The sequence below is a fragment of the Heterodontus francisci genome, chromosome 8 (assembly GCF_036365525.1).
Source record: "Heterodontus francisci isolate sHetFra1 chromosome 8, sHetFra1.hap1, whole genome shotgun sequence".
NCBI lineage: Eukaryota > Metazoa > Chordata > Chondrichthyes > Heterodontiformes > Heterodontidae > Heterodontus > Heterodontus francisci.
Window position 1 is genome coordinate 27,330,677 of NC_090378.1, and position 25,255 is coordinate 27,355,931.

The 25,255-nt window shown below is 42.1% G+C and overlaps 1 protein-coding gene across 3 annotated transcripts in view; it reads right to left on the reverse strand.

Moving 5' to 3' along the window:
- The window catches only part of LOC137372719 (dihydropyrimidine dehydrogenase [NADP(+)]-like), an 823,566-nt gene that overhangs the window by 160,314 nt on the left and 637,997 nt on the right, over positions 1 to 25,255 (reverse strand). The window contains exons 16-18 of one of the 3 annotated variants that reach the window (XM_068036859.1): positions 22,526 to 22,609; positions 7,877 to 7,997; positions 7,445 to 7,564 (exon numbers count right to left, since the gene is read on the reverse strand). In XM_068036859.1, coding sequence (XP_067892960.1) covers positions 7,445 to 7,564; positions 7,877 to 7,997; positions 22,526 to 22,609 — 325 coding nt within the window. Of the gene's footprint in view, positions 1 to 7,444; positions 7,565 to 7,876; positions 7,998 to 16,549; positions 20,144 to 22,525; positions 22,610 to 25,255 lie in introns of those variants that run through there. The other 2 variants (XM_068036862.1, XM_068036861.1) reach the window with 2 other exon arrangements.

The window sequence follows — 25,255 nt, forward strand, 5'->3', positions numbered from 1 at the left end:
TAGTCACAGATACAGCCTGTGGGCTTCCTGAATTCCTTCAGCATGCCATTTGGTTAGCAGCTACCTACCAATTCTATTCTTCCAATTAAAAGAGCAATTAATAGTGGGGGACAAGCATTACTAGCACAGAGAATTTCATAAGACACAGATGCACCAACAGGCATAAAGCTTTCAAAATACTATGACTGTAGAACTGAAAAAAGAATAATTAATTTCACTGCATTTCGTAGATTGTGATTCTTTCAGGAAAGAAAGCATTAGTGGTGCAGAGGGAAACAAAATAGCTGACTTCTGCAGTGTCCCCCTGCAATGTGAATGCATGGAAGGGCTCTGTAGCATAGAAGTTTTGGGGCAAGATTTTCTTCACTGCCATTGGTACTCTATTGCAGTTCCTCCAAGATTTCATGAACCAAGTAGCGCACTTCAGTTGCAGCTTCTCTGGTGAGCTTAGGTTTCCACATGTATTACTCGCCTAACATATTTAGGGTGCAGACTCAGTTGCAACGGATCTGAACCTGGAGTAGTGTTTGCTGTGAGGCATGTGTTCCATATGGTTCTGCATTTCGAGGTTGGTCTTCCCCTCCTCCTCCAGTGCAATATAACCACAAATGGCCCAACACCCATCCACTGAGACAAATAAACTCTGTACTAATTGTTTCTGCCTCTGTTTTGGTGCCTCATTTTCACGAAAAAAGACGTGCATTTATATAGTGCTTTTCACAACCACTGGATGCCTCAAAGTGCTTTACAGTCAATGAAGTACCTATGAAGTGTAGTCACATTGTAATGCAGGAAATGTGGCGGCCAGTATTCGCACAGTAAGCTCCCACAAACAGCAATGTTATGATGACCAGATGATCTGTTTTTGTGCTGTCGCCTCAGGAATAAATATTGGCCAGGCCACTGGGGATAACTCCCCTGCTCTTCTTCAAAATAGTGCCGTGGGATCATTTATATTCACCAGAGCATTCAGATGGGGCCTTGGCTTAACATCTCATCCAAAAGCCAGTAACTCCAACAATGCAGTACTGAGGGAGCACTGCCTTAATACTGTACTGGAGTATCAGCCTTGATATTTGTGCTCTAGTCCTGGAGTGGGACTTGAACACAGAGCCTTGTGAGTTAGACAATGGAGTTCTGCTAACTGAGCCACATGTTACAGCCAGGTGAGGAGGTGGGGGCAGGGGGCGGGGGGGCGTCACAGTTGCCCCTCTTGTCCTTCCTCTTCTTTGATCGCCACAGGGTTTACTCCTTTTCTTTCTTTATAACAGTGGTTGTGATTACCACCTCAGTGAGTGTTTTACCTTTTACCTTGAATGTGATCGTGAAAGAACAAATCGGACAGGTTTTCTTGAACTTAAGTAAGAAAGAGGTGAGTTTATTATACTCAACAAGTTATACCCGATATAAAATAATTTTAAAAATGCTATAGATTCATGCACACATTCACATGAGGATCACACACACACAAATAGATTACAAAGTGGAAAGTAGGTTTTTTGGTTGGATCAAAGTCCAGAATAAATAAAAGTTAAATACACAGTCTGAGGTTGGACGATTTGGTGGTCTTCTGGCTGGAGTTGTATTCTTGAAGTCTTAGGCTGGTCAAAGTGCACTTTGTAGCTGGCCTGTTTTGCTCAGGGTTTTCTTGGAGACAGGCTTGTAGGTGGCTCTCTTCCCCTGGTCTCTGGCTGTAGCAGTCTGTAGGCTTGGAGGGTCCACAGTCGCAGATGGTTTTCAAACTTGATCTTTTCTGGAGAGAGAGAAAGGGAAGCACACAGCCTTCTGCTGCTGTTCAGTTTCAGTTACTGCTTGTCTCTTGTCTGTAACAAAACTCCCAGTTTTTCACAGCCTGGGGAGATTGTCACATGGTTCTCTCAATCCCCTTTGTTTTTAATGAGGTCCAAAGTCTAAAACCTCTCTCAGGCAGTTTTGTCAGTGTTTAACCCCTGCAAGGACGTCTCTATTCATGAATGCCTCAAGATGGCTTTGAATGTCCTGCTGACGAGGGTGATCTGGATAACCTACTCAGTTAGCCAATGCATTGTCCTGGCTGGGCTTCTTGTTAGACTTGTGTCTCTGATTTGATCCCCGTGGTATTTCAGATGCAAATTGCAGTATCCATTAACATATTGTTTGCCTTTGCTCCATGACCTTCTGGTCCACTATTCTGTGACCTTGTCCTATCAACACCTTCTCTTTTGTTGTCTCTTGCTCCACCCCCGCTTGACTTGCTTAAAATCTTTTACATTTCTTATATCCGCCAGTTCTGAAGAAGGGTCACTGACCTGAAACGTTAACTCTGCTTCTCCCCCCACAGATGCTGCCAGACCTGCTGAGTATTTCCACCGTTTCTTGTTTGTATTGCAGTAGCCATCTTGGTTGTCAGTTTTTTTTTTAAGTTAACTGTAGGATTTTTCCATTAGAACTTTAATCTAAGTTTCCAACTGATGAATTTATATTTTCATTTGGCATATTGTGTTTTCTTGACACACAGCTGACACACGTGCCAGTTCAAGTGTGTTAACTTTGGCTTGGAGGAAAATGTTCATGTTGCTATTCAACTACACAGCTGCAGACTTTTTAAATTCATGGTTTGCTAATCTTTATTAATCCACTTTTTGAAGGTTAGGAGCCTTCATATCAGTACTCAACATGGATAAGCAATGTGTTCGCACTTCTGATTGACATTAAGAACCTGGTGGGGAGGGGGAGGAATAACATTTTCAGGGCAGGAGGGGTGGAGGTACGGGGAAAACATTTTTCATTGGCTGTGGGGATGGTGGGACGGAGTTGAAGGGCAAACAGTGCAAAGTTTGGGGTTTAAAGGTTGAGACTGTCAAGAATGGTTTTTGTGGGGAGGGGGTGAGGGAAATAAATCTATTCTCCGATCATTGCGGGGAGGTGGGGGGGGGTCGAGGTGGCGCTTTTATGTGAAATTTACTGTTTTTATTAAAAATTAAATTCCTGGTCATTTTAAAAATTAAAATTTTTGCCCAGGGCTTAAAGCCCTTTAAAAATGGCGCCAACGCCTGCGCAGTGGCACTGGACGCTGTTGCCGGGGACGCGGTGGCTGCCCCCTCTACTTCATTGAGGGCGACAGCTGCGCCCCATCTATTTAAATGAGACCCTGCACGTTACATCAAGGGGGCTCCTCGGTGGCCGCTGAATGTGGGCACGCCGTCGAGTTCAAAGGGCACCGCTACGCGGCGGCACCCGACTAAAATTCAGGCCTATGTTTCCATTAACGGGGGAATCCAAAACTAGGGGCCATAAATATAAGATAGTCACTAATAAATCCAATAGGGAATTCAGGAAAAACTTCTTTACCTGGAAGGTGGTTAGAATTTGGAATTTGCTACCACAAGGAATAGTTGAGGAAAATAGCATAGATTCATTTAAATACATGGTACCTGAGGGAGAAAGGAATTGAAGAATATGTTGATCGGGTGAGGTGAACTAAGGTGGAAGGACGTTCATGTGGAGCATAAACAGCAGCTTAGACCTGTTGGGCCAAATGACCTGTTTCTGTGCAGTAAATTCTACATAGTTCTAAGTAAGTCTCAGGTAAGAATTATGAATAAAAATGCTAAAATATAGCATTGGAATGTCCCAAATTCAGTCCCTGGTTAAGTTCATGACCTGTGCTGAGCTAACTGATCTTAGCCCTGGTGGCAGAAGGAGTGCTACAGTTCACCATAGTGTCCTTGGGGTAGAAAGGGGAGAATATCAGCCTGGGTTGCCACTCCTCATAACCATTCAGTGCATGTATTATTAGGACTGGATTATGTTCATCTATGATGCTCCCCAGTCATACACTGTCTCACATTTGAAGAACAGACACTTTGATGAGATACGAGGAATGAATGAAAATGCCCGAGTACAAGTCAATGCATGAAGAGAGGAAGGGAGAATTTTGCAGGCGGAGGGGAAATAGTAACGAAGGCAGATAAAGCAAGCAATCCTGCATACGATTAAGTGTTCACGGTGAACCTCACTTTAGAGACTTAATAAAATTCATAATTTGCACGCTGTTACACTGACTAAACAAGAAGAAAAACAGCATTTCCATTTCTTTCAGTCATAAAAGGAATATTAAATAAAATTTATTAAGACACTAATGGCTATATCACTCAAGCTTTGGATTATAAAACTAGAGTCTGAATCCCAGTCTCAACTGACATTCATGCTGAAATTCCCCATGGGGATGAAGAGTACTAGTCTCTGGTGGACCATCTGGCGATCAAGGCAAAACTGAAATGAAAGTTGGTATTCATGGCAGCTGTGATTTGTGAGGAATTGTTCTGCTTTCTGATCATGAGGAAGAGTGGAGATATAAATGTAAGGGTTTCATTTAGAAGGGATTGTCAGTGATAAAGTAAAACATTCTAATCAAAAGTTAGCATTATCAAGCACTTTCATGATATCAGCAACTACCTCACAGTTTAATTGTTAGCTTAACAATTTCAATAGGTCACTTTCTTCATTCTAGACATCTCACAACAATCAGATTTGCCTGACATAGGTTTGTGTCTGTCTTTCATACTTCCTGGCATAATACTTTGTGACTTTGAATGGAAAAGTGTGTCATACTAATTGATGCAAATAAGTGAGAATGAATGGGTTACTGTTGGTGTTAAGATTGGGAAACCTAGGCCATTAATGCAACCTGATACATAAGTCATTAATATTCAGGAGTGTTTCATCCAAACCTAAATATAACTGTGTTCATTGACGGGAAAAATAAGAGATGGATCTGATAGAATTCAATCAACTGTATGATCTTTCAGTATTGAATATGTATTCTGTAACAGGAGATTTCATACTATTTTCTAAGAGATATATGCAAAAAAGGATTTTTTAAAATGTTCAGTCATTGACTAGGTCCTCTAATAAAATAGCCTTTGGAATCTGTCACCTCACTTCTGAAAAACATACTGGATTGTGATCTCCACAGCTAAAGCTGAAGACTTCATAAAGACATGATAATAATATCCTAAGGCAAACCTACTAAAGGAATCAACTGTTTCCACTTTACTTCTGCTCCACAAAAACTGGATGTGTTATGCAAAAGGTTACCTGCAATTTCTTTCAACTGGGAATAGAAGTGATAAAGACTAGAAATCATTTTGTCTTGAAAATTAAACCACACATGCCCAATGCCTAAGGTGCTTGATAACTCCCTAATGCAGACGGACAGTGTTACCAAACCATTTTGTCCGTAGTACCAAACTCAAGGGAAAGATCACACATGGGTTTCAATTTAATGTTGTGAGATAATAGTTTCATGCTTGGGTTGCAGCATGAATGCAAGGACGTGAACTGTGTTAATTCAGCAAGCTCAATTTTGCTTGCCAGAGCATGATTGTCAATATTTAGCTCCCGGTGTACATGTCATGAATCTTGAGAAACTTGCTTAAATACAAGCTAAAGCAATCCTTCCAAAGAATCTATTCTTTTTTGAAAACTAGGTTAAAAATATTGTTTCACTTCTGTTCTATTAACTGTAGTTGTTTACTTTCTTATTCTGTAAACAACAAACAGTTGAAACACAACTCTTAAAATTCCAGCAGTGTTTAGACATGTCTTGAATTTAAAAGTTGCAGAATACAGTACAGTTAGTAGATAAGGAATTACATTCTAGTCATGCCCACCTTTCCTAATTTTCCTTTCTCTATTTTGTCTCCTTTCCTGTTCCCTGAGGACAGGGGTGATTGATAGCCTAATCCAATGACTGTATTACACCAGCCTCATCTTGGAATGTTTCCTTATCATTAGCAGTTACCCTATGGTTAAATTCACAGCTCAGTGCTTGATACAGCCCCTGGGATTTAAAGGTCTGGCCTTTAGAAAATATTTAAAATAAAACCAAAATCTTGACAGTACTAAGATCTTGGTTCTTTCTGATAAGTAATTTTTTAGAAATTAATTTGACGTATAGTACCTTGGCCCCATGTAAATCTATAACGTGACCAGCTGTTACAAAAACTAACTGAAACGTGCTGCTACATTAAGCAGCAACAAGCATGCCATGACGGTAAAATAAAGTATCCATATTTGACTTTTTTATATGCTGACTAAGAGCAATGTTTATTCTAAAAGAGGGACGGAGACAATGTGGTTCAAAGATTTAAATCACTGCCCCATTTTGAGACAGCCAGTAAATGCAAAGCTGCCTGGAATGCAGCAGGAACTCCCAAGTGTAAAATTATGCATCTCATAAACTTCTATTCCGTGAAAATGTCAAGCCGTGGCTGTACAGTACTTCAAAACCGGTACTTGGCATTTTCCACTGTCTGCTCTGTTGTCATCAAGCAAACATGAACATTGAAGATTTGTGTAGGGCAGGTAATAACAAACTTCTGATCCATTATCACAGCAATTAACTCATAAACCATCTCCATTAACAGCAATCAGCTAGTTGGTGGGGGATCAGCTTTGCTTAAATAACTAAATTAACTTTTTTCTCCATTTTATTCACACCAACAGATTTTTTTTCAATAGTTCACAATAAAAACTCAACTGCTTGAATTCTAGTGCCCCCATCTCAAACAGGAGAGTAATCAACACATTTTGCTTTCATTTCTGCACAGCATTAGCCAGTTATGAAATCTGTTGGGCTTCAAACAGGAGCAAGAAATTGATCATCAAAGGACACAAAGGAAAATTAACAAACATGTTGGAAATCTGCAACAAAATGCTGGAAATGTGCTGCATTTGAAAAAGGAAGAAGGGCTAATTTTGGATATTTGATGCGTCTGATAAAGATGCTAATTGACTTGCTATATATTCCCAACATATTCCGTTTTTGCCAACAGGAAATAATGCTCTTTTAATAAATTTATTTTGTCTATCTTATAAAATACTCTTTGTTTACCACTTTTGCATTCATCTACTAAACAACCCAAAGAAATACAGCCTCTAATCATTTATCTGAATATAAACTGCAGTAATAGTTATCTTATAAAAAATAAAAAAGAGTAATTCATTTGAAGTAAATGTGACTAAGTGTAAGGGGCTAGCATTTTAACAGAAATAAATGCATATAGATAATGATAATTGCTTTGGCTTACAATACCTATGAATAAGGCAAAATTTACATGTGTTTTGTATTTCTAATGCGAGTGCTAACAAAAACCTGAAAGGACAGCACACTAACAGAAATATCTACAATAGAGACTTCAAGGTACTTCTCTTTTCAATTCTCCAGTGACTCTTCCTCACACACCTTACTGCAGTACTGTGTGCGTAATAGAAATAGGCACTGCAAGAGCTTTCACAGTCAATCTCCTCCATCTGTCATGACTATTAGCTGTGTTGACCAGCAGTAAGCAAGAAGGTTTGAACATTGGCAGAGAGATGATATTATAGATTGCTACAAGGACCTCCCAGTGTCTCTACAGTCTCAGAGGAAACACTGTACAGTGATGAGGGCAATACTTACCAGACACACCACCATATGTGGTTCGCCTGTCTCTACCAACAGCAGGCACGGGTGTACCATCTGCAAGTACGCCTATCAGCCCAGAGACTGTGTTGGTCGCTGTAACACCATCTGCACCACCTGTGAGAAAAGGCAGCAGTTAATTAAATTCCAATCCACAGAATGATACCTTTTGACTTGGATTGTAATGTTATAGCTAAACAATATGTGATAACAGTCATTTCAAAGTTAGTGACAAAGACATTAGCAAAATGATGGGTAATAAAATTAGCACCATAAAAAAATACAAGGTGTATGTTTTTTTAATTGAAGTATCTAAACTATTTACAAGATAATAAAAGCCGGCAATAGAAAAGAATTTAAAAAAACACAATTATTCTCCGAGTAGCATTTTGAATCCCTGTGTATTCAGTCCCCGCTACAGCCTCTTACCTTCTTGAGCTGCCATCGCTATGTTTACAATGTCTGTGACGTTCGGGGTCAGCTTGGCAAAGAACGGAATCCTAACAGCTTGTCGTACCCAACGGCAGATGTTTCGTACCAGCTTTGGATCCTGTTCAAATGGGTCAGTTACAGGACTAGATGAGAAACTAATCTGATAAAGCTGTGCAGAGAGACTGGCACAGCTTAATGCTGCCAATCTGCCTGCACTGCGTGCGACACTGAAGGCATTGTAACCATCTCATTATTTGATCCTCAGATCACAGCAGCAAACAGCAGAGCCGTAATAATATCATCTAATGCAATTACATTTTTCTTGTGTACAGAATGAATGAATCAGCCTCCATTTATAATGGAATTTACAACGTAATAGTACTACTTGCCTACTGTAGCTAAAGCTGATCAGTTACTTTGAATGTTCTATTTAGGTATGCAAGTTATTTTTTTTAAACAATAAACATCTTTCTCCTACTAATAAGAAAAAAAAGTTATCACTGACACTAAATCATCTGTTTTCTTCTCTTGCCAATTCCCACGCCACCTCCCCCCACCCGAAAGCTTGGATTCTCTTCTTGGTTACAATTCCATGTACACTAATCACGCTCTAAGTCTTTGCTCAAGTGGCATTTATTCATATGTGAGTCTTTACAGTGAGTGTTGGCAGTCTATTTAACCATGGGAGGGGAAGGGGCACGGTGGAGGACAACACTGTAGAGCCTATTCCTGTCTTTATCAGTTGTTTTGTTAGATCAGCTATGATCTAACTGGTTGGCAGAACAGGCTTGAGGAGTTGAATGGCCTCCTGCTGTTCCTATATTCACACACTTCCACCATGGATCACTGTAGAGTGATCAAGAGCAGGGACCCTGATTAAGCTTCCTTAACCACATAATGCTAAAGCTAATTGTAAACAACCTAAGGGCCTAGAAGTTGGATTGTGTCCCAGTTGCAGCTGCAAGCACCCAAAGAGGCCAGCGGCAGGACCACGACAAATTGATCCTCAGGCACCAGAGGCAGATCAACAATGTTGGCGAGCAGTAAATTCAGTTGGTTTGGATACCAGCCAAGGTCCTCCGGTGAGGGCTGGCGAGGGGAGGCAGTTGGGAAGGGTCAGCATGACCGGCAGCGGCCCATGGTTTCAATGTGAAGCCAGGAGTAGTGGGAGCACCATTGTTATGTTCACAATTAGCAATGGCACTCCATTCTATGCACAGTATTTGCTGCGGTCAGTTGCAAACCATTTGCACAAAGGAGCCTGAAACAGGCATTAGGCATAGGTAGTGGACCCAAATCCTCGACAACGACCTGGTGCCTTAACCACTACGGCATGCAGTGCACTTGCGGTGTGGACTAAGTGCTCGCAAGCAATATGCCATGGTGGGTTCTTTGACCCATAAGATGGACGCTGTGCAATCTAACTTCTCGGTCACAATGTTCGTTTTTCATTTATGATGTTAGTAGTCTCCCTTCAGTGGCAGGAATATGGTTCTTTTCCAGGCCCTTGAGCATTTCACCTAACTTATGATAAATACTTAGGAACAGGAGTGGACCATTTAGCCCCTCGAGTCTTCTGCCATTTAGTTAGATCAAGGCTGATCTGCACCTTAATTCCATTTTTCCGTCTTAGCCCCATATCCCTTGATATCTTGCCTAACAAAAATCTATCGAGCTCAGTCTTGAAAATTTCAATTGGCCCAGTAGCTACAGTCCTTTGTGTGGGGTGGCGGGGGGAGGGGGGGTGGGGAAGGTGGAAAGAGTTTCAGATTTCCATTAACCTTTGCATGAAAAATATACTTCTTGATCTGACTTGTAAATGGCCCAGCTCTAATTTTAACATTATGCCCTCCTGTTCTGGATTTCCCCACAAGAGAAGATAGTTTCTTTGTATCTATCCTGTCGAATCCCATTATCATTTTAAACACCTCTATTAGATCACCCCTTAACCTTCTATTCAAAGGAATAAAAGTCAAGTTTATTCATCCTATCCTCATAATGTAACCCTTTAAGTCATTCTAGTGACTATGTGCTCTACCCCCTCCAAGGCCTGTATATCTTTCCTGAGGTTTGATGTCCAAAATTGAATGCAGGTCTCCAGATGAGATCTGACCAGGACTCCGTGCAACTGAAGCATCACTTCCTCAACTTCATTTTTTAACTCCCTTCTGATAAAGGCCAACATTTTTGATTACTTTTTGTACTTCAGCACTAGCTTTTCGCAATTTTAAATTTTAAATCTTTTTGGTCCTCCACAATTGCTGGTCTCTCACCATTTACCCAACTTAATGGGCTGAATTTTACCAGCCCCTCGATGCGGGAGGGACGGGGGGGGGGGGGGTAAAAATCTGCAGGGGGGGAGGAGGGGGTAAAATTCTGCAGGGAGAGGCCCGTCTTGACCTGCAACATCGAGAAGGGCCCGCCGCATATTACCGGTGGCGGAGGGACCTCGGTGCGGCACCCCCCGCCGCCTGGCGGCGGGCCCTTCATCTGCATATTAAAATGAATCTAAATGATATGCAGATAAACTTACCTGCTGGCGGCGCCCATCCCATGCCGATTTTACCGCCGCCACTCATACCTCGTGCACCTTCGGAACTCCATATGGAGTTCCGAGGCAAGAACCTAGTGGGAAGGGGGGAGCAATAAAACTTTCAGGGCGGGAGAGGTGGGGGAGCAGCGAAACCAATTTTTATTGCCTGTGGGGATGGGTCAAAGGGAACAAATTTCAGGGGGGAAAGTTCAGGAGATCAAAACAAGTTAATAATGGGGGGAGAGGGAAATTTGTATATAAATTACCCATTGCGGGGTGAGAGACAGAATTCAGAGTGTAAATAAAATCTTATTGTTATTTCCTGGAGACCGGACCTTTAAATATTGAAATATTACTGAAGGGCTTGAAGCCTCCGCGCGTAAAGTCAGCTACAAACTTGGATACAGTGAAAAGCTGAAGCCTCTGTGCAGATCCTTGGAGAATACCACTCATCACATCTCTACTCTATCACCTTCCTGCCAACCAATTACTGACCCATGTTATAAGGTGACCTCTAATTCTGTATATTCCCATTTTTGCTAATAATCTCCTTCGTGGAATGTTCTCAAATGCCTTCTGGAAATCCATAGAAACATCAAAATCCATTTCTGCCTTGTTTCCACCTGCAAAGCAGCACCGGAAAGTTCTGATGGAAGAGCAGGTGTCATTTTCGTCTGCAATTTCTTTGGCACATCAACACTTTTGGGTGTTCTCTGGCAGGATCCTGACCCTATTAATACTACCTACTACTCCATATAGAAAACGTAACCCTGCTATTCAAGAAAGGAGGAAGACGGAAAGCAGGAAACTACAGGCCAGTTAGCTTAACATCTGTCACAGGGAAAATGCTGGAATCTATTATTAAGGAGGTTATAGCAGGTCATTTAGAAAATCTCAATGCAATCAGGCAGAGTCAACATGGTTTTGTGAAAGGGAAATCGTGTTTAACTAATTTATTAGAGTTCTTTGAGGAAGTAACAAGCAACGTGGATAAAGGGGAACCTGTGGATGTGGTGTACTTGGAATTCCAGACAGCATTTGAAAAGGTGCCACATCAAAGGTTTTTAAATAAGAGCCCATGTTATAGGGGGTAAGATATTTTTTATTCATTCCTGGGATGTGGGTGTCGCTGGCTAGACCAGCATTTATTGCCCATTCCTAATTGCCATTGAGAAGGTGATGGCGAGCTGACTTCTTCAACTGCTGCAGTCCATGTGGGGTAAGTACACCTATAGTGCTGTTATGAAGGGAGATCCAGGATTTTGACCCAGCGACAGTGAAGGAACATACGAACGCTCAAATTAGGAGCAGAGGTAGGTCATTCAGCCCCTCTTGCCTGCTCCGCCATTCAATAAGATCATGGCTGATTTGTTTTTGTCTCGAATTTCATACTCCCATCTACCCCTGGGAATCCCTTTGATTCCCTTGCCTAACAAGAATATGTCTACCCCCAGCCTTAAAAACATTCAATGACCCCGCCTCCACCACCTTCTGAGGCAAAGTGTTCCAAAGTTGTACAACCCTCAGAGAAAAAATTCTCCTCATCTGTGTCCTAAAAGGGCAACCCCTAATTTTAAACAGTGCCCCCTATTCTGGACTCCCCCGCAAGAGGAAACATCCTTTCCACATCCACCTTGTCAAGACCGTTCATGATCTTATACACTTCAATCAAGTCTCCCCTCACTTTTCTAAACTCCAGTGAAAACAAGCCCAATCTGTCCAACTTTTCCTCATAAGACAACCTGCTCATTCCAGGTAACAATCAAGCTATCCTCCTCTGAACTGCCTCCAACACAGTCACATCCTTCCTTAAATAAGGAGACCAAAACTCCAAACAGTATTCGAGATGCGGTCTCACCAATGCCCTGTATAACTGAAGCATAACATCCTTCCTTTTATTTTCAATTCCTCTCGTAATAAAGGATAGCATTCCATTAGCCTTCTTTATTACTTGCTGTGCCTGCAAACTAACTTTTTGTGACTCATGCACTAGAACACCTAGATCCCTCTGCACCTCGGAGTTCTGCAGTCATTCTCCGTTTAAGTAATACTCTGCTTTTTTATTCTTCCTGCCAAAGTGAACAACTTTACATTTTCCCACATTATACTCCATCTGACAGATTTTTGCCCACTCACTCAACATATCTATATCGGTCTGCAAGCTCTTTATGTCTTCTTCACAACATACTTTCTGACCTATCTTTGTGCAAATTTAGCTACCATGCCATCGCTTCCCTCATCTAAGTCATTGATATAAATTGTAAAAAGTTGAGGCCCCAGCACAGACCCTGTGGGACTCCACTTGTCACATCCTGCCAATCAGAAAAGGACCCATTTATGCATACACTTTTTTTCTGCCAGCCAGCTAATCTTCTATCCATGCTAATATGTTACCCACTACACCATGAGCTCCTACTTTGCACAATAACCTTTCATGTAGCACCTTGTCAAGTGCCTTCTGGAAATCCAAGTACAGTACAATCCATGACATATGTTACTCCTTCAAAGAACTCCAATAACTTGGTTAAACAAAGCCATGCTGCCTATTCCCGATTACCTTGAGTTTTTCTAAGTGCCCAGCTATAGTCTCCTTAATGATCAATTCTAACACCTTCCCCATGACAGAATAGCAATATAGTTCCAATTCAGGATGGTGTGTGGCTTGGAGGGGAACTTGCATCTGCTGCCCTTGTCCGTCTAGGTGGTAGAGGTCGTGGGTTTGGAAGGTGCCGTCTAAGGAGCCTTGGTGCATTGCTACAGTGCATCTTGTAGATGGTACACACTGCTGCCACTGTACGTTGGTGGCGGAGGGAGTGTTCGTTGATGATTGCACAATGTTCAGCACCATTCATGACTCCTCAGATACTGAAGCAGTCCGTGTAGAAATCCACCAAGACCTGGACAATATCCAGGCTTGGGCTGATAAGTGACAAGTAACATCCTCACTTCCGACCTTATGATTGAAGGAAGGTCATTGATGAAGCAGCTGAAGATGATTGGGCCTAGGACACTAACCTGAGGAACTCCTGCAGTGATGTCCTGAAGCTGGGATGATTGACCTCCAACAACCACAACCATCTTCCTTTGCGCTAGGTATGACTCCAACCAGCAGAGAGTTTTCCCCCTGATTCCCATTGACTCCAGTTTTGCTAGGGCTCCTTGATGCCATACTAGGTCAAGTGCTGGCTTGATGTCAAGGACAGTCACTCTCACCTCATCTTTGGAGTTCAGCTCTTTTGTCCATATTCAAACCAAGGCTGTAATGAGGTCAGGAGCTGAGTGGCTCTGGCGGAACCCAAACTGAGTGTCAGTGAGCAGGTCATTGCTAAGCAAGTACCGCTTGATAGCACTGTTGACGACATCTTCCATCACTTTACTGATGATTGAGAGTAGACTGATGTGGCAGTAATTGGTCGGGGGACTTGTCCTGCTTTTCGTGTACAGAACGTACCTGGGCAATTTTCCACATTGCCGGGTAGATGCCAGTGTTGTAGCTGTACTGGAACACAAATCTTCAATACTATTGCCGGAATGTTGTCAGGACCCATAGCCTTTGCAGTATCCACTGCCTTCAGTTGTTTCTTGATATCACGCAGAGTGAATCGAATTGGCTGAAGAGGAGGAGGCTGAGATGGATCATCAAACCAGCACTTCTGACTGAAGATTGCTGCAAATGCTTCAGCCTTATCTTTTGCACTGATGTGCTGGGTTCCCCCATCATTGAGGATGGGGATGTTTGTGGAGCCACCTCCTCCAGTTAGTTGTTTAATTGTCCACCACCATTCACAACTGGATGTGGCAGGACCATAGATCTTAGATCAGACCCGTTGGTTGTGGGATCGCTTAGCTCTGTCTATTGCATGCTGCTTACGCTGTCTGGCACGCAAGTAGTCTGGGTTGTAGCTTCACCTGGTTGTCACCTCATTTTAGCAAAAATAGGAGCACACAGAATTAGAGGTGACCTTATAACATGGGTCAGTAATTGGTATGCATGGTGCTGCTCCTGGCATGCCCTCCTGCACTCTTCATTGAACCAGGGTTGGTCCCCCGGCTTGATGATAATGGTAGAGTGGGGGAATATGCCAGGCCATGAGGTTACAGATTGTGGGTTGAGTATAATTCTGCTGCTGCTGCTGTCCCACAGCGCCTCATGGATGCTCAGTTTTGCATGGATAGAGAATAGGTTAGCTAACAGGAAACAGAGAGTAGGCATAAATGGGTCATTTTCAGGTTGGCAAGCTGTATCTAGTGGAGTGCCACAGGGATCAGTGCTTGGGCCTCAACTATTTACAATATATATCAATGGAATGGGGACAGAATGTATGGTTGCTAAATTTTCTGATAACTCAAAGATAGGTAGGAGAATAAGTTGTGAAGAGGACATAAGGAGTCTGCAAAGGGATATAGATAGGTTAAGTGAGTAGGAAAAGAATTGGCAGGTGGAGTATAATGTGGGAAAGTGTGAACTTATCCATTTTGGCTGTAAAAATAGAAAAGCAACAGGTTATTTAATGGAGAGAGATTGCAGAACTCTGAGATGCAGAGGGATCTGGATGTCCTAGTACACGAAACACAAAAAGTTATTATGCAGATACAGCAAGTGATTAAGAAGGCAAATGCAATGTTGTCGTATATTTCAAGGGGAATGGAATATAAAAGTAGAGATGTTTTTCTACAGTGGTATATGGCATTGGTGAGACCACATCTAGAGTATTGTGTACAGTTTTGGTCTCCTTACTTAAGATAGGATATAATTGCATTGGAAGCAGTTCAGAGAATGTTCACTCGATTGATTCCTGGGATGAGAGGGTTATCTTTTGAGGAAAGGTTGGACAAGTTGTGTCTGTATTCATTGGAGTTAGGAAGGATGAGAGGTGATCTTATTGAAACATATAAGATCCTGAGGGGACTTGACAGGGTGGATGTTGAAAGGATGTTTCCCCTTGTGAGAGAGACTAAAACTATGGGGCACAGTTTAAAAATTAGGGGTCTCCCATTTAAGACAGACAAGGAGAATTTTTTTTTCTGAGGGTTGTGCGTCTGTGGAACTCTCTTGTCTGGAGTGCGGTGGAGGCAGCATCAGTGAATGTTTTTAAGGCAGAGGTAGACAGGTTCCTGGCAAACAAGGGAATCAAAAGGTATCGGGGGTAGGCAGGAATGTGGAGTTGTGTCCACAAACAGATCAGCCATGATCATATAGAATGGTGCAGCAGGATTGGGGGCCGGATAGCCTACTCCTGCTCCTAGTTCATATGTTTGTATATCCATGCAGTCAGCAATCCCACCTGCAGAAAACTGTGCAGTACCAATGTGGGCCCCACATTGGATCCCAATAGCAAGGGAGCAGCAAAAAACAGCACCTCCAGCCTTGTAATCGTTGGCTAGACTGGCCGATCCCTCCACCCACTGCACCCTCCCAATGGAGTGGCTCCAAAAGCCTGCTAGTTTCATCGACGCCCAGTTGCATGATGGAAGAATGGTGTCCTGCATAATATAAGAAGGAAACCATCCCCAGGATTACGGATGCATAGTGCAGTCTGATGAACAGGAAAAAATTCCACGCAGCTACACTTTGAACTGTGTTAAAGTACTGCCAGAATTTATACAGGCAACAGTGAGTGTGAAAAATCAGTGTGTTCATTTACTAAGAAACATACATTTTCATGTGTGCACTTGATAATAAAACTTACAGTAAATATTTTAATTCCAATTGGGCATGAATCAGAAAATGTAAGATTGTTTTCTAAATGGTGCAGACCATTTTATTCATCTTAAATAAAATCACTTCCCTCCCCCGATCCTGCTGCTAGCTTCAATTCAAGCTGGCGTGACTTCAGTTTGTCAACATGCATGAGCGGAATGTAAAGTGAAACAGGTTTATCTACCCAATGCTTTAATACATCAGTTGCTGAAACCATATGCATAATACTGACCAATTTGTGCATGATGCAGCTGTACCATTCATCTTGAGCACTACATATCTAACAGTACTAGAAATGAATTGGACTGCCTTTTGCATAAGTATCAGTACTGAATACAGTAAATGAGGAAATATCTATTTCAGTCACATACAGGATTTCTGAACAAATTTTACATGTTGTATAAAGGATGGTGCAATATTTTGAGCAGTCATTTATTTACAAAACTTTAAAAATCTTTGAAGAAGCATTTCCCATGAATTGTTCACAATAATTAACAATCCCATATATCAATATACTATACAGATCAACTCACAAGATGATCTAGCATTTAAATTGTTGCTTTACGTTACATGCAATAGATAATTGTAAAAAAAAATCATTTTTACTTTGAGAAAGATAAAATCTGGTGTATGGCTATTTATTTGCATTATGGTTTATATAACCAAGTTATCAATATCTGTGTGTATGTGCTAATTATCATTATCATTCTACATGCATTGTTTAAATAAATATTTCAGTTTTGAAAGAGAAGTCTTGCATTGTTTAAAGAACTATTTCAGTTTTGAAAGAGACGTCAAATATATTATGGTTATATATACATGAAATAAATGCATTTACTGAACAGGAGAATAAGCTTTGCTTTAGATATTTGGGTTCATTCAAATGAAATAGATTTGTTCTGAAAATTCTGGCAGCCATTTTTTCAAAGCATTTTTTTTTTAAATATTATTTTTCTAGCTATAATATAGTTTATAATGCTAGTAATATATTACTTCTGTAAGCCAGCATTTGTAGTGGTGGATGGCACCACAAGAAAATTTTGGTCCTAATGTGTTTATACATTTTAAATTACTTTTTATTTTAACAAAAAAACTTCAGACTTGTCATCTTAAATTTTAAATCATGCGTAGTGCACTCCCATTATTCTAAAGACATATAATTCTAAGGGAAAAATCTGTCTACATATATATTAAAATGTAGATTACATTGGTCTATATGAAATTAGTATTTCACATATAATGGTTATAAATGAAGTACTCAGAGGATAAGCTGTGCAAAATTATAATGAAGCAAACAGCTGGTACTGAATACTTCTCCCAAATGCTGGTTTACTAATAAATTAGCTGTTTGAGAAAATTTAAACTCAAAGACAATTCTTCCTACAATTTTCTAAGTAACTAAACATCCAGTAGCTTTTTTTAAATGAGCTGATCTAGTCTGTTATCAATTAAGACAGGTAATTATCAACTGTCAAGAGGCATCAAGGATTTTGTCATATTTATATATTCTAATAATATTTGCATTTAGACAGGGCCTTTCAGGTTAAAATATCTCAAAAATGCTTCGTACAATGAATTGCTTTTAAAGTGCACTTACTGTTGCTGGCCGGCAAATCTATCATAAATCATTCTACAAACACAACAGGTATCTCGAAAATACTCTTGCATCAGACACACACCATATCTGGTAGAAATTCATCAATGTATAGCTGGCATTAGATCTGGGCTGCCAATATAAATATTAACTAACCCTTAGAATTCCATGGAGAAGCTTACTGCTTTAGCTGGTGCCATGCTAAGGGAGCTTCTGCTGAATTAATACACAACCAGCAGCATTTGGAAGCTGGTTCTCAGCCAATGGAAACCCTTGCTTAAAGGGAGCTGGTAAAAATGAGTGGTGCAGTGGGATACTTTCTTTGACCCCTTCGTCTTTGCAAACATCTTTAACCTGCCCTTCCTCTCTAAAGCCCTTAAATGTGCTGCTGTCTCCCATACCCACCTTTCCTGGAACTCTATGTTTGAATTTCTCCAGTCAGGTTTCCATTCCTACCACACCACTGTCACAAATCACATCCGATGTGACTGTGGCCAGGGTACAGTATCCCTTCTGTATTTTGGATGAGACCTTAAACTGAGGCCCCACCTGCCTTCTCAGGTGGACGTAAAAGCTCCCACGGCACTATTTTGAAGAGGAGCAGGTGAGTTATCCTGGTGTCCTGGCCAATATTTATCTCTCAAACAACATCACAAACAAATTATCTGGTCATTATCATATTGCTGTTTGTGGAAGCTTGATGTGCACAATTTGGCTGCGATGTTTCCTACTTTACACCAGTGACTACATTTCAAAAATACTTAATTGGCTGTAAGGTGCTTTGGGAGGTTCTGTGGTCATGGAAAGCGGTATATAAATGCAAATCTTCCTTTATTTCCTCATCCTTCTTGACCTGTCTGCAGCCTTTAGCTGAGTTGACCACACGATCCTCCTCCAACATATTTCCTTCATCATCCAATTGGATGGGATTGCCCTCACCTGGTTCCATTCTTATCTAGTGAATCATAGCCAGAGAATCACCTGCATTAGCTTCTCTTTCTGCTTCTGCACCTTAACCTTTGAAGTCCTCCAAGGATTATTTCTTGGTCCCCTCCTACTTCTCAGCTACCTGCTGCCCCTTGGTGATATCATCCAAAAACATGTCAGGTTTAACATGTGTGCTGATGACACCTAGCTGTACCTTACCACAACATCTTTTGATTCCTCTACAGTCTCTAAATTATCAGACAGTACAATATGCAGAACAACCCTCCAAGATCTCTGCACTTCTCCAATTTTGGCCTCTTGCACTTCCCTGATTTTAATTGCTCCAACATTGGTGGCCCTGCCTTCAGATGCTGAGGCCTTACGCTCTTTGATCCCTCTGTAAACCTCTCCGTCTCGCTATCACTCTCTCATCCTCTAAGGTGCTCCTTAAAACCAAGCTTTTGGTAATCTGCCCTAATATCCCCTTATGTAGCTCAGTATCAAATTTTGTTTAATATGTTCCTGTGAAGCGTCTTAGGACATTTTACTATATTAAAAGTGCTATATAAATGCAAGTTGTTGTTTTACTTCTGGGATTTAGGGTCAGATCCAAGCTAGACTGATGGGATGAACGTTTGCTGTATTCACTGGTTATAAGGGTTCTGCATGAAATGAGTTGGTTAGTCTCAATCCAGTTTCCAGCGGGCATTTGTCCACTGCATGATGTCTCTCAAATTCTGAATTAATTAGCAATTTCCCGCAGAGAGGTCAGAGAATGTTTGGTGCAGAATATAGAAAAATGTCATGCTAGCTGAATAAGGAAGTTGTTGCAGAATACAGATGGCTTTTCACTGCATTTAACCACACTATATCGGAATTGGAATCATGCTCATCCAACAGTTATATCACTCAACATGAGGACCACTAATAACCTGATGGTGGGTGCCCAATGTCCTTGACAGCAATTGGCCACCATTCCCCATAATATTGATGAGAGAGGACTGCAATATGCCCAAGGTGCCGAGTACATCACAACATGACTGTCCAACACATGTCTCAATTAAAAGATCCCTTTCGTTGCACCCCGTCACAATTTCTCCTGTGCTATCCTTGCTCAGGTGCTCCTGTCTCTCTACATTGGTACTTGACAGATAGCCGGCAGCCCTAGACTGAATCATGGTGCATGAAGTTTTGACCCTGCTCCCAAATCATCATTTGTGATATGCACAAACTACCACAAAAATATTCAAGTGAGCTGACCTTGTGCTATTGGGTAAAGTCAGCTCATTCCTGCACAGGAATATTGAGCCTATAAATTGTGCTGAAGCTGAAAGCCCACATTATTGATCCCGGAGACCGAAGTTGCTGACTGGGGTTGAGGGAAGGATCACCGAACAGAAGCTTTTTCACTGATACTGGCCAGGAACACGAGAGAGGTGGCAAAAGAGGCTTCCATATCTAGAGGCAGCATTAATTCTTGAACAGACTTGGGCCTTATGGAGACTTGAGCTGTTGAGAGGAAAAGACATGTTTGGCATAAAAGATTAAAGTCCGGGTAATTTTCAGGTGTCCCGCTTGCTGTAAACAGCGCAATAGCACCCGAAAATGGTAGGGAGTGACTTGCCGCCCCCTTGCTGCCGACAATGAGGCTGTTCCTATCTTCCTCACTTCAGTCGTGTGTTAGATCCTTTTATACACAAATTGAGGTTGGCACAGTGGTGCAGTGATTAGCACTGCAGCCTCACAGCTCCAGGGACCCGGTTTCGATTCTGGGTACTGGCTGTGCGGAGTTTGCAAGTTCTCCCTGTGACTGCATGGGTTTTCACCGCGTGCTCTGGTTTCCTTCCACAGCCAAAGACTTGCAGGTGATAGGTAAATTGGCCATTGTAAATTGCCCCTAGTGTAGTTAGGTGGTAGGGAATATGGGATCACTGTAGGGTTAGTATAAATGGGTGGTTGTTGTTCGGCACAGACTCTGTGGGCCGAAGGGCCTGTTTCAGTGCTGTATCTCTAAATAAAAAATAAATTGGCCATTGTAAATTGCCCCTAGTGTAGGTAGGAGAATGGTGGGGACGTGGTAGGGAATATGGGATTAATGTAGGATTAGTATAAATGGGTGGTTGTTGGTCGGCACAGACTCAAAGGGCCTATTTCAGTGCTGTATCTCTCTATGAGGTCTGAGGACGCTGGTAGGACCCCATTTCCATTCTAGAACAGTACTGGGTGTCATGGGACGACCTTAAGAGGAACACCTTAAGAAACTGTAAGTGAAGGTCACCGGAGGAAGTGATGTCATATCATACATGACCAGGGAGTTGGGATGTAGCCCGACAGAGTGAGATGTCTGTAGATGTGGTTCCTGTAGTAGCTGTATATACGTCTATGTTCCAGTTACGTTATAATAATAACCCACATATTCTTTGCACATAACTTGGAGTCCTGTGAATCTTACAATAATTCACATACAAAAGGAACAAGTAATATTACAATGGGAGGAGCCCATGCTCATGCTATGACCAGTATCAGCTGATGCTCCAGGCAATGAACAGGTCAGTTTTAATTTATTTTTGTGGGACCAGGAAGAGAGACGATCAACCTGGACTGATGCCACACTTGGTCCTTCCTCCTCCTGAGCACCAGTTTCCCCTCACCTACGTTCTTCCAGCCCAAAGGCCAGCCACGGCACCTGATGTCACATGGCTCAGAGGCTGTGGGCTCCCCCAGGGAATTTGTTTTCTGCCCACAGCCCACTGATCCTATATCAATGAGGCCTGGTCCTAAAAGTGGGCTGAACCTGCTATCTAGGCCATCAGGCAGCTGCCAGGCAAAATCTACCACTGAGTCTCTTAGAGGCAGATTCAGCAATGGAGGTGTGAGAGCTCACTTCAAGTAATGGAGGTTATTGACTGGAATAACTAGTTTCTGCCTACAGATAATACAAGGAATAGATTACTAGTAACTGCAGCCTTCTCTGCCACGTGGGGAGATCGCCAATGCACTACAAGACTGCATATGCGATTATCATTCATCTAAATACATTCAAATCAGGCCCAAAACTTTAATAAAAGGGCATAATAACTGCGATTTTATTTTCATAATGCAAAATACTTGTTCTTAAATTTAAAACCAGGGACAAAAGTAGTTCCTAGTGTAACACATGATAAAACTAAATATTATGCCTTCATCAATCTTAACTAGTATTTTTCTTAAGCATTCTGGTAAATGTTATGCTGTTCAACGTAGAAAATGTATCTAAAATAACTGTTCATGTGCATTTCAGTCTGAATTTTAAGTGACATCAAAACCAACCATAAATAACTAACTAGGGAAGCAGAGGAATGGTACATCTGGTCTTACTCCTTACAAAAGATTGTTTTGAAGTAAACAAATAATTGATATAAAAGAACCAGGCCTCAAATTTGGCCTAAGTGCCAGGAGACGACTACTTGGGGCCTCCTCTGGTGACCTGGCTAAAGCTCATGCAGTTGAGGGGCATTCTCTTCTTTAAATGCCAATAGTAGGCATCGGTGCCATTACGCATGCCAGCTATAGGCATCATGCCAGAAAGTCTGGTGAAGGTGGCATGCTGGATTGTGAGAGGTTATGATGGTTCCCCTCTCTCCTGCAAAGGGGTCACATTGAATTGTAATTTTTGTTAAAAGTTCAGTGAACTGACTGTGCCTCCTCTCTTCTGTTGATGGTCATGTAAGGGGTAAGTGGTAGCTCTTCCCCCTACAAGTCACTCCAGGAACTGCAGTACAAAGCCTTGACCTAATGTATCCCGTTCCTGAGCCGAATTCAGGACTCGCGCCGAAATTATGGTAGAAGTTTGGCAGAACAGCCGCATATGGTTTCGATGGAATGCAAAAGTGATTAAAGTTGATGTATTACCTGTCCGCAGGCCAGGCCCATTCCTCTTTCTCCCATGCCGTGTGGACAGGACAAGTTTAATTCCAAGGCATCTGCACCAGAATCCTATGAAGGATGAAGAATTTACGTGGACTACAAGACTGCATATCCAAGACCCCTAATTATTTTTCTTAAAACAGCAACTCACATCAACATACCACGGAAGTAATTAGATCTTTCGTATAGACAGAAAGATTTAGCAGCTAGCCTCATGCACCTCGATTTGATGGGAAGTTTGAACAAAGAGCCAGTTTTATATTCTATTTAAGGATTTTGTAGTTTTGACTACACATTGTTGATGCATGCAGAGTTCACGGTCAAAAAGCATATGGTTTATTGGCACCCCACGATTGTCATATTTCTTCGAAAATACACTAAACTATAATGGACTGAATTTTTAAAAATCAAGTGCGAATCAGTTAAGGAAAATAATTTTGAATTCTATTAAACACTATTACAAATACGATGATCCTAATATATTTTAAAAAAACACTTTGTAATAAATTTTTCCTTTAGTAAAGACCAATGATTTCATTTAACTTAAATGTTGCTCCACAAAATAAAATACTAATTTTCAGTACATTTTTCTTTCAAAAACTATATATGGTTTGATCGGGAAGGAGCTGCTCACACAGTGGGCAGAATTTAATGGGCCCCCAGGAGGTGGGCCAGGAGGCGGGAGCCCCACAAAATTGCGATGGAAGATAGGGGACGGAGGGCCCATTGCCTTCCCGTCGCACCGCAATTAAGTTGGAGGTGGGGAAGGCCGAAGACGGTCTTCCTGTCCAGAGACCATTTGAGGCCCTTAAGTGACCAATCACTAGCCACTTAAGGGCCTCTTCCCGCCGCCGCTGGAATTAAACCAGCGGCAGGAGGGACTCCGTCACGTGGGGAGATCACCAGTGAAACAAGGCAGCCTCCTTGCAGGTTTTGGAGAAGGCTTCCTCCGTGGGCAACCTGTGGCCCACGGAGAGCCCCGGTGGAAAATACCACTCTTCTGTTAACTCCCCCCCACCCTCAATGGCAACCTACCCACCCCACCATTTCCAGGGCCTGCCAGACTGGCTCCGGTGACCCCACCTCACTTAACTTGGGTCCAGGGCTCCAGTGCTGAGCCTGGTCCCAGGCTTGGTATAGTACTGGTAGTGACCACCACTCCCGGGGTCACTGCTGATACTACTGAGCTGCCAGCCCTCTATTTGGAAAGGGGCAACATAAAAGTATACCTTAGAATGAAATACCAATCTTAGAAGCTAGAGAACAGAGCTACCTACAGGATAAACATCTCCTCTGGTAATCAGCTCTTGTACCACTTGGGTCAAAGCAGTTACAAGATTAGAAGCCATGGGCTAAATTTTGCCAGCCCCATGGAGACAGGATTGGAAGCAGAGTGGGCGAGGGAAATAGGAGGGAGCCGTGTCGGAATGGCTCCCCAACACATTCCTACCTTCAGGAGAACTTCCCAGGGGTGGGTGGGAATGAAAGTCAGCAGCCCGCCCCAACAAGGCGGGAAGACAATTAACCACTTAAGGGCCCAATTAGGGGCCATTTTCTGATGGAGGCGGGATTTTCCCACCGTGTGCGGAGCCTGTCAGTTCTCTAGAGGCAGACTCCACACTCATGGCCTGGCAGCTGTGGTCACACATAATCTTAACAATTTTAGAAGTCTTCAGAGGACACGTCCATCTTGAGGCAGCCTGGTAGATCCCCACCTAATTCGGCAAAGCCCACCTCTCGCATTGGGGCTGCTGGCCGCCCACAGTCTCAGGCGCTCTGACTGGTCCTTATGCCTGCATAGCCCCCTGGGGCTCTTGGGGGCAGCCTGTTAATTGGCCACCTCTGGGAAGATTGTGTGAGCTGGCAGGACTAGAACCCAATCAGGGTCATGACCCGCATACGGTCTTGACGCCCACCAGAAAATTCAGCCCCAAATGTCAGCAGGCTGATTATTTGTGAGCAAGTGTCCCTTGATGGCAGTATTCCTGTATGCTGTCCGGACACCTAAGAAGCACCCTGAATCAATATAGCGAGCAGCGTACTTCTGCCACAGAATGAGCAAGTGCATACCGCCCGCCATATATAGCTGACCATTTCTCGCCTGAAAAACAGGTGCAACGCCAATGAATTTCTAGGCCTGTGTGTCTGAACTGCCAAAAATGTCTGTGTTAAAATAATTTTAAAATACATCTGAACAAGGAATTAAACAAATATTCTACCTCTATAAAGCTGTTCATGTGAGCTTGAGTGTAGAATTATGATTTTTCTCAAACTGATAGCCATTGGGGAAGTGAAAAATAATCAGAGTTTTACACTTTACAGAAAGCAAAGGAACATGCTGCATGATAAAGTCATTCATCATAGTCAGCATTTAGACAGTAAAGCTCATGTTAAGCCAGAATTCAGCTACAGATTTCATGGTCAATTGGACCAAACAGGTTTAAAATGGATCTCGAGCTTAAGATCACAAAAGCAATTATTAATAATGTTTAATTTAATTTCCCTTCGGTAAATCCTTTTAAATCTGAGATTTTGTACTACAGTGTGCAAGGTTCACAGAAAAATGGCGAGCAATTTTAAAGATTATTATGAGAATATGCAGTTAATAGATGTAACTACAGGAAGATAAAGCTGATATTCTAGGTTTTTGAAACACCCGCCTCTGTTAATAGCCTAAGGATTTGTACCTCCATGAGTAATGTGATAACAAGAAAT